Consider the following 9,978-nt stretch of genomic DNA (forward strand, 5'->3'; position numbering starts at 1 on the left):
GCCCGGAAACACGAGCGGCAGAGAAAAGGTCCGCGAGGCCGACAGACTCCAGAGTGGCTGGGTCCGAGCGCGGGGCGAGTTGCCGAAGGGCCTCGGCCTGGGCTGCGTGCTGGAGAGCGGGAACGGGGCCGACTCACCAGAGGCTGCAGCAACAGGTCCACTTTGCTCTCCAGTCTCTTTCTCCGACACCGCTGAGGCGGTGTCCCACCGACTTCCTTTCCATACAGCACCGGCAGGCACCGGGGTGAAGGGTCATAAAAATGGCGCTGGCCGCTCGTTTGCTACCGCAGTTCCTGCACTCTCGGTCGCTGCCCTGCGGGGCCGTCCGACTCCGGACTCCCGCTGTGGCCGAGGTGAGGCTGCCGTCGGCCACACTTTGCTACTTCTGCCGCTGTCGCCTCGGCTCGGGAGCGGCGTTATTTCCACGAAGCGCTAGGGCCTTGGCAGCCTCGGCGCTACCTGCCCAGGGCTCCCGGTGGCCAGTGCTCAGCAGCCCGGGACTCCCCGCAGCCTTCGCTTCTTTCCCTGCCTGCCCTCAGCGCAGCTACAGCACCGAGGAGAAGCCCCAGCAGCACCAGAAAACCAAGATGATCGTCCTGGGATTCTCCAACCCCATCAACTGGGTTAGGACTCGAATTAAGGCCTTCCTTATCTGGGCCTATTTCGACAAAGAGTTCAGCATCACAGAGTTCTCCGAGGGAGCGAAGCAGGTTTGTTTATTTCCCTGATTGACCTATCCGTCTCTAATGAGTTCAACTATTGCTCGCAGAAGTGCTTAGCAGTGAGTTTTCTTCACTGGGATACAAGTGATCAAACGTGATTAGTGGCCCAGACATAGAGCCTTCCAGCCATTGCTTGACTTAAAGTAAGCTTCTGGGCCGGGAATGGTGGTACACGCCTGTAGTCTCAGCTACTTGGGAGGCTGAAGGGGAGGATCGCTTGAACCCAGGAGTTGGACGTTGTAGTGAGCTGTGATCGTGCCATTGCACTCCAGCCTGGGATACAGAGCCAGGCCCTGTCTCAGAAAGAAAAAGCTATATGGCTCATCTTGTCTGAACATAATTTTCAAATTTACAAAGTGGGCAAGACAATGCCTGGCACATAGTAGGCACTCCATGAATGTTTGCTGAATACATTAATAAATAGGTAAGATTGAAGAATAATTGAGATAACATTTCCAAAGTGCTGTAACGTCACCTTGGGTAGAAGAGCAGAACTTCCTGCCAGCTATTAGACAGAGCCGACCAATACACCACCCCATACTCCGTAAAGATTAAACTGGAGATGAGCAATTTTACCCTTTCAAAGGATTTGCTGAGACTGCCTGGTGGCTAAGTGCACAGCACCCTGCACACAGAAAATATTTAGCCTTTAGAGATTCTTATCCCTGACTTTGTTAGTTACGTACCTGTTTCTGAATGGCTGATTATACCTTGCCTTACCCTTGTGACATATGTTCACTTGGGTCCTGAAATTATTTGTAGATTTTGTGGGTACATGCTTTTTTTTTTTTTTTTTTGGGGGGGGGACTCCTTTACAGATTGTATCGTTCCCAAACATTGCAGAACTGCTGATAACAATAGAAGTCGGCCAGGCATGGCGGCTCACGCCTGTAATCCCAGTACTTTGGGAGGCCGAGGCAGGTGGATCACAAGGTCAGGAGTTCGAGACCAGCCTGGCCAATATGGTGAAACAGTGTCTCTTCTAAAAATACAAAAATTAGGCGTGGCGAGCCCCTGTAGTCCCACCTACTCTGGAGGCTGAGGCAGGAGAATTGCATGAACCCGGGAGGTGGAGGTTGCAGTGAACCAAGATTGCGCCACTGCACTCCAGTCTGGGTGACAGAGCGAGACTCTGTCTCAAAAAACAAAAACAAACAAAAAAACCACAATAGAAGTCAGAAAGTTTATTTCCTGCTTCATACCTCCATATGCCTTAAAACCATGCTATTGGTGTAATCATTTTACAGTATTGGTTGTATACTGGTATTGATATTTTACTCCAAATTTATTTCAGATTCTTTCCATAATCATGGCCATTGGTATTTATAAGACCAATCAGTTGTAAATCAAATGTTTTCAACTTTGTGTAATAAGTGTCAGTATTAACTCCTGCTGCCTGCTTCTCTGAGTCAACTCTTGACTACTATATATATTTATATAAAAAAAGTCAAAGAACAAACTTGATTAAGATGCTTAACTCAGCATTATAATTGATAAACCTCTGCTCTTGTCAGTTCTCAAAATCTTTTGTCCATGCAGTGGTAAGTTGTATTGATCCTACTGTTCTTTACAATGCCCACTGATGATATATGAGCTTGTCCACCTCATAACACATATGATGGTACCAGTTCATTTATGTTTCAGTAAGGAATGGAAATCATCTCCCCACCATGGGCAGGCATCAGGCCTCAGTACTTGTTTCCTCTGAACACACGGAGGAGCATGCAGCATTTTTGGGGTCACTCCAATCCTAGTGGTCCTCCAGCTGTTAGCTATTTTCACCTCCTTCCTTGCTATTAAGCAGTATTTCCACCCCATTCATCAGCCAGCCTGTATGCATTGTTGCTTATATAAAGCAAACAACCAGAATTTCAGTATCAAGGTGTCGGAGGGGTTGTTTTCTCCTGAGGCCTCTCTCAGCTTACAGATGGCCGTCTTCTTGCTGTGTCCTTGCATGGTCCTCCCTGTGCATGCGTGCTCCTGGTGGCTCTTACTCCACATTTGCTCCTCTTATAAGGATGCCAGTCAGATTGGATTTTGGCCCACCCTGATGGTCTCATTTAACTTAATCACCTCTTTAAGGCTTTATCTCCAAATATAGTCACATTTCAAGGTTCTGGGGGTTAGAGCTTCAACATAAATTTTGGGGGAAGGAGAGCACAATTCATCCTATAACAGTTAGGCAGTATTCTCTGACATGCCATATCTGACATGCCTGTGCATCCTCTGGCAGCCTAGATTTCAGCTTAGATGTTTCTTCCTTTAGGAAGCCGTCTGATCCTCCCAGATTGGGTTAGAAGGCTCTTCTGTATGCTCCCAAGTCATCCTGTTCTTATCCCTGTCAAAATTCTTAAACTTGTCAGTTTACTTGTCCTTTCCCAAGTAGACTGAAAGTTCCCTGAAGACAGGTAGGATCTTAACTCACAGTTTGCTTTCTCATTGCTAGCAGTGAGGAGAATTGCAGTTGGGTTTTTCCCTCTTTGAAAATGGAATTTCATACTTCAAAGTTAGGATCTACTGTTTTAGACCATATAAACTAATGACCTTCTCTCCCACTTTCCCAAACCTACATTATCTCCCATACTGAGATTCAGACTACAGCCCAGATTTCCAGACTCCCAATGCAGTCTCGACTGTTCTCCTTTCCAACTGCTATCTATGCATGATTAAGAGGTAGGTCATATAACTGCCAAATGATTGTTTACTTCATCATTTTAAAAAGAAATATAAAGGAGGATTTTTATTGAGACATCTAGATTGTACACCACACACTATCATTTCCCGGTCCTGAGAGTGGATCCAGAATTAAAGGTCAAGTCACTTACTGCTATATATGTGGGAAGGCCATATATGAAAAGTCAACCAAGAGTCATGCCTTGATAAATTAATATTTGATGTTGTTTATCACTATTACCATAAAATAGTCTGTATTACACTTAGCCATTTAAATATGAACATGGTATGGTATTTTGAAATAATAATCCCCACACTTCCCTTAATATTTTTTTCAAGGCTTTTGCTCATGTATCCAAGTTGCTGTCACAGTGTAAATTTGATCTGTTGGAAGAACTTGTGGCCAAAGAGGTAAAGTATATTTTACATTTTGCTTTAAAAATAAATGCTATTCTCTTGCAATAGAATGATGCACATTTTCCTTATTTATGCTTAAAAATAGTGTGTGTGCCAGCATCCAAAGTAGAGTCTGTGTATCTGTTCTTATGGGTACTTTGGGTCATATAAAAGCATGGAATAACTCCTGCTACTTAAGGCATAATGAAGTAATCATGATGTCTTCCAATTGCTCTTATATAGAATGTTCTGTTAGGAATTACCTAGTTGAATAATGAGATACATTTCAGCCTTGCTTTTGAGGATGAGTAAATATGGTAGTAAATTTAAAAATAGGTTTGGAAAAATGTATTCCATGATAAAGATCACTTTTTGAAAGTTTTCAAAAATTGTATCAGTGAACTAATGGCTTGCTTTTTTCAAACTTAGGTGCTACATGCATTGAAAGAAAAGGTTACTTCACTACCTGACAACCATAAAAATGCCCTTGCTGCTAACATAGATGAAATTGTATTTACATCAACAGGAGACATCTCCATTTACTATGATGAGAAAGGTAATGCCAGAGCATAGTCAACTTGAAATGATCCATAATTGTCCAGATAAGCTAAACTAGTGGATAATCACAAAATAGTAGAGTTTTGTCAGGACAAGTATTTATAGAACTTCAAAGAAAATGTTATATCCATTCTTTAAAGACCTACTTCTGAAAGAGTTGAGATATGGTCATCATTTCTTAAGCCTTTCTATCTAGAACTTTTTTCTGCTACTATTTTATTCACAGTAGAGAACATCATCACTTACATTGATGAAAATAGTTTGAGCGGCTCCCACGTCTCAAATAGAAAATATTTATGTTTCAGATTTCCTAACTTGAAGGAAACAATTGAGTATTTTAAAGCTGCACTTTATATGGAAGGAATGAGGGGTAAAAGAAAATCAAATTAGATATTGTCAGCTAAAGACGATTTGAAAAGATTAACTGCAGAACTCCCAAATTGGATCTATTTGAGAATAATGAAAAAAGTTGGTAGGAAATTTAGTGGTTATCTGGTTCTTCTTCTCTGAGGCATACATTTTCCCTATAGCATTCCTGATAATTCACCGTTTGTTCCTGATACATACAAAGTTGGCCCTCTGTATCTGGGGGTTTCGCATCCACAGATTTAACCAATCTAGGGTAAAAAATATTTAAAAAAAATAGTTGCATCTGTACTTGAACATGTGCAGTTTTTTTCTTGTCATTATTCCTCAATAATACAGTATAACAACTATTTACATTAGCATTTACATTGTGTTAGGTATTATAAATAATCTAGAGATGATTTAAAGTATACTGGAGGATGTGTGTTATGCAAATACTACACCATTTTATATAAAGGACTTGAGCATCTGTGGATTTTGGTATCCACAGGGGGGTCCTGGAACCAATCCTCCGTGGATTTCGAGGGATGACTCTATTTGCATATGTATTATGTGCCAGCCACACAGGAAATGTAGCCTCTGCTTATACACTTCCCAAGATGGAAGAAAAAGACTCTTAGTGATGATAAAATTTTTCATGCACACATTATTTTGAAATATTTGTAAAGATATTTTTAGTGATAAATATTTTCCTCTTCCCTAATATTTCAAATTGCATCTCAGCACCATGGTCACTAACTAATTTTTGCATCAGGAGTTTGTCAGAATCACCAGGCACAGTAAGGTGAATTGGGTAGAATAGGAAGCCTTTACTCTTTCTGGCAGTTGAAGTTAAGATAGTTACTGAGCAGCAAAAAATATTTTTTTTCTCCTCATTTTTGGTTTGACAACAGGTATCTGTCAGGAGATTATTATAATCTTAGAAAATGCCTGGCCAGATGCGGTGGCTCACACTTGTAATCCTAGCACTTTGGGAGGCTGAGGCAGGTGGATCACTTGAGCTCAAGAGTTCAAGACCAGCCTGGGCAACATGGCAAGACCCAGTCTCTACTGAAAATATGAAAAAATAGCCGGGCATGGTGGTGCATGCCTGTGGTCCCAGCTACTCAGGAGGCTGAGGTGGGAGGATCGCTTGAGCCTGGGAGGCGGAAGTTGCAGTGAGCCGATACTGCGCCACTGCACCCCAGCCTGGGTGACAGAGTGAGACTCTGTCAAAAAAAGAGAAAGAAAAAGAAAATGCCACTAATTGAAAATAATCCATGTAGTATACTTAGTAAAGTACGTGCTCAGTTAAGTAGTAGTTTTATTACTGAGATACAGAGAAGAGGGCAAGTATGCCATAAACCCTAAGACAGTTTTCTAAAAATAAAATAGTATCAATACAAGTATTTTAAGTCACATCAGAATAAGCACAAAATTTGACCTGTAACAACTGTATAACTGCTGCCAATTTCTGATTTCATTTTGTTTATATGGATGATAGATTATTTTGATTTGTATTCGTATGTGTGTATATGTTTTTTCTCTAAGGAAGGAAGTTTGTTAACATCCTGATGTGCTTTTGGTATCTAACCAGTGCCAACATCCCCAGTGAAACTTTAAGAGGAGCCAGTGTATTCCAGGTTAAGTTGGGGAATCAGAATGTGGAAACTAAACAACTTCTTAGTGCAAGCTATGAGTAAGTTTAATCAGATTTCATTGTTTCTTCAGAAAATGGAAGGTAGTGTGAAGGTATGAAAACTAAGAGATCTTTAGGAAGAAAAGAATTGAAATTTGACAAGTTATTTATGAAGAGAAAAGGTCAGAAAGACACACTGGATATGAAACAGGAGAGTTAAGAAATTAGAAAGAGGTAATGTTGCTGAATTTAATTAAATGATGTTTTAGCTGTCTATTGCTGCTTAATAAACTACCCCCAAATTCATTGGCTTCAAACAGCCATTGACTTTGCCTGCTATTTCACTGCTCAGAAATTTTGGATAGGCTCAGTTAGGGGGTTTTCTGTGCTTCACCTGGCATCAACACGAGTGGCAGGAGCTGGAGGATTCATTTCCACAGTGACTTCTTAACTCGCATGGGTGGCACCTTGATACTCCTTGGCTTCTGCATGACTCTGTATTCTCCAGGGCCACTCTTTGTGGCTTGGACTTGTGGTAGTTTCAGACTAGTCATATCTTTCACATAGTGGTTGAATTCTAGGAGGCAGAAAATGGAAGCTGCTAAACCAGTAAAGGGCTATGCCCAGAATTAGAACATCAGTTCTGCCATAGTCTACTTGTCAAAGCAGTCAAAGGATCTGTATAGTTTAAAGGGTATAGAAAGACTCCCCCATTTTTGGGGGCAAAAACCAGCAAGGCCACATAGCAGAAGAGCACATGGGAGGGGAGATATGGTTGTGGCCATTTTTGGAAAATAAAATCTGCCATAATTGGTACATGAACCATTTATTCACTAGACATCTGTTGGTCATCTGTGTGCCCACATGCTCTGGTAGAGGTTCAGATACAAAGTTGAAGGGATACTGCCCTTAAGCACATACTGTATAGTAGGAAGTTAGCAACTTACGTAAAAGAGACATTATATTGTATTTTTATGCGAATAAAATCTAGAACAGTGAACTGCTGGAGCAAGTCAGTGAAGATATAATTTAACATTTATTAAAAAGATATGTTGCCAGAGTTACACAAATCTGCTTCAAAATAACAAACCCCAAAAATGACCTAAGAAATAAAATGTATTCTGTTTTACTAAGGTAAAAGAGAATTATATCCTCATTTTTTTTTTTTTTTTTGCTCTTCTTAAATGTGTTTTTTAAAATTTTGCTTTATTTGTAATTACCCAAAATATTCTATATATTTAAATACTTAATTTAAATCTACTGAATTGCCTGTTAAGAAATAATTTTTAAAGAGCACTGTCGTCAATACTAAACTTTATCTTTTCTGATGTTTCTTACTAAGACTATGGGTACTTCATAAACATTGTTATTTTCAAGATTGATTTAATGTATGTAAACTAAATTCCACTATTTATTCCTAAATTGGTAACAGTGCTATTTGAAAAATAGCTTTTTTCCTGTATCCTAGGTTATGTATTTAAAGTGCTGTTTGCATCACCAGAGTCCAGTTTATCTGTCCTCATATTAGGCATGTGTTATAGCTAGTATTTAACACATACTAGCTATATGTGTTATTTATATAACACATATATCCAAGTTTCTCTTAGGGGCTGGTAGACGTTGAATATAGATTAGTCCATTAAAAATACTTACATTACTTGAGAATGTACTTCAATTTTGTGGGTATATTTATTGTGATTGAATGGGTAGGTTAAACTTTTTTTTGTTTTGATTTTGATTTAATATTAACCATTAGCTTGTTGCCAAAAATTCTTCTAAATATACACTTGCAAATTACATAGTTATCTAACACATACTTGGACTGATGTAAGATTTACATTATTTGCAATGTCTTTCCTAGGTTTCAGAGGGAGTTCACACAAGGAGTAAAGCCTGACTGGACCATTGCACGGATTGAACACTCAAAATTATTAGAATAATTTTCTTGGAAAAATCAGCTTATGGACTTTAGCAGTTGCTGTGAAAAACTAAGGAAGAAAAATTTTGGGGTCATTTGATCTTCACTTAATCTAAGTCTGTGAATTACTTTTATATTATTTTGAAATACTCCTTGCAGTATATTGGCATGATACAGTAAAAGCATTTTCCACAGATTGTTATCACCTTCTTTAAAAGAAGTCAAAATTAAAAAAATACAATAGCACGTTGTTGGTGTCATATTCAATAACATTTCCAATGCTACATATAATTTTATAGACATAATGAAGGTATTGAAAAAACTACTTACAAATTTCTTTATATATTTTTTAAATTGTTTGAGAAACAGGGTCTTGCTCTGTCTCCCTGGATGAAGTCCAGTGGCATGATCATAGTTCACTGTAACGTCGAGCTCCTGGGCTTGAGCGATCCCCCTGCCTCAGCCTTCAGAGTAGCTGGGACTACAGGCATCCACCAGCATGGCTGGCTAATTTTAAAAAATTTTTATAGAGATTTCACTATGTTGCCCAGCTGGTCTTGAACTCCTCAAGTGGTTCTGCCTCGGCCTCCCAAAGAGCTAGGATTATAGGCATGAGCCACTGCACCCAGCCTACTTACACATTTCTAAATTAATAGTTCTTAAATATTTTATTTGTGGCTAATACATTTACACTTTTTTTTTTGACGGAGTCTCCCTCTGTTGCCCAGGCTGGAGTATAGTGGTATGATCTCAGTTCACTGCAACCTCCACCTCCTGGGTTGAAGCAATTCTCCTGCCTCAGCCTCCCTTGTAGCTGGGACTACAGGTGTGCACCACCATGCCCAGCTAATTTTTTTTTGTATTTTTAGTAGAGACAGGGTTTCACCATGTTAGCCAGGCTGGTCTCGAACTCCTGACCTCAGGCAATCCGCCCGTCTCGGCCTCCCAAAGTGCCGAGATTACAGGCGTGAGCCACTGTGCCTGGCCTTATACCTTTATTTTAAGTATGTGTAAGATTTATTCATTTATTTTTTAATCACTGCTGCTATTTGGCCTCTTTGGTCACTAGCTAGGTAAGAAGGAATAGATGAAATTATAGCAGATAGGTCTCTACAAAACTGAAAATCAGTGAATTTAAAAGCATGCTAAGATACAAAGAGAGAGAAAAAAATAGGACAGTGTCTTAGCCACCTATGGGATAATATCAACTATTCTAATATACTTGTATTTTGTGTCCTAGAAGTTGGAGTAGTGGAAACAAAAATAGTATGTTAAGAAATAATGGCTGAAAAGTGTCCTAGTTGATGAAAACTATAAGCCCACAGATTACAAGAAATTCAACAAACAAGGTAACACAGAGAAAACAGTCTGATCAAGGTACATCATAATGAAATTGTTGAAAACCAGAGAAAGTTGTAAAAGCAGCTGGAGGAAAAAAATAAAGGTACATTCATGCAGAGAAACCAAGATAAGAATAACTACCTATTTTTCTTAAACAGCAAGTTAGAGACCTTGGCATGCCATCTTAAAAGTGCTGAAAAAATAACCGGTTTACCTAGAATTTGATATTCAGCAGAAATCTTCAAAAAGTGAGAAGACTCAGAGAAAAGATGAGAGAATTTATTGCCAATGGACATGTTTTATAAGAAATGTTAAGGACCAATGGACAGAATAGAGTTCAAAAATGGACCCATGCATATATGGACAATTGATTTTTGACAAAGGCA

The 9,978-nt window shown here is 39.5% G+C and overlaps 1 protein-coding gene across 2 annotated transcripts; it reads left to right on the top strand.

Moving 5' to 3' along the window:
* Positions 1 to 173: 173 nt before the first annotated feature.
* MAIP1 (matrix AAA peptidase interacting protein 1) lies at positions 174 to 8,497 on the top strand. 2 transcript variants are annotated; one of them, XM_008974140.5, is made up of 5 exons: positions 174 to 710; positions 3,735 to 3,806; positions 4,221 to 4,347; positions 6,246 to 6,393; positions 8,195 to 8,497. In XM_008974140.5, the coding sequence occupies exons 1-5, from the start codon at positions 261 to 263 to the stop codon at positions 8,271 to 8,273; spliced, it is 876 nt and encodes a 291-aa protein (XP_008972388.1). In that variant the 5' UTR covers positions 174 to 260; the 3' UTR covers positions 8,274 to 8,497. The 2 variants fall into 2 exon arrangements, with proteins under 2 accessions (XP_008972388.1, XP_034810664.1); XM_034954773.3 differs by lacking the exon at positions 6,246 to 6,393.
* Positions 8,498 to 9,978: the final 1,481 nt, after the last annotated feature.

This window comes from Pan paniscus, chromosome 13, assembly GCF_029289425.2.
Source record: "Pan paniscus chromosome 13, NHGRI_mPanPan1-v2.0_pri, whole genome shotgun sequence".
Classification (NCBI taxonomy): domain Eukaryota; kingdom Metazoa; phylum Chordata; class Mammalia; order Primates; family Hominidae; genus Pan; species Pan paniscus.

What these genes read in the sequence shown, in the direction of transcription:
- MAIP1 (XM_008974140.5), top strand. Translation starts at nt 261, where the DNA reads ATGGCGCTGGCCGCTCGTTTGCTACCGCAGTTCCTGCACTCTCGGTCG. An exon ending in AAGAACTTGTGGCCAAAGAG is followed by an intron (nt 3,807 to 4,220) that starts GTAAAGTATATT and finishes TTTCAAACTTAG; the next exon opens with GTGCTACATGCATTGAAAGA. An exon ending in CATTTACTATGATGAGAAAG is followed by an intron (nt 4,348 to 6,245) that starts GTAATGCCAGAG and finishes TTTTTCTCTAAG; the next exon opens with GAAGGAAGTTTGTTAACATC.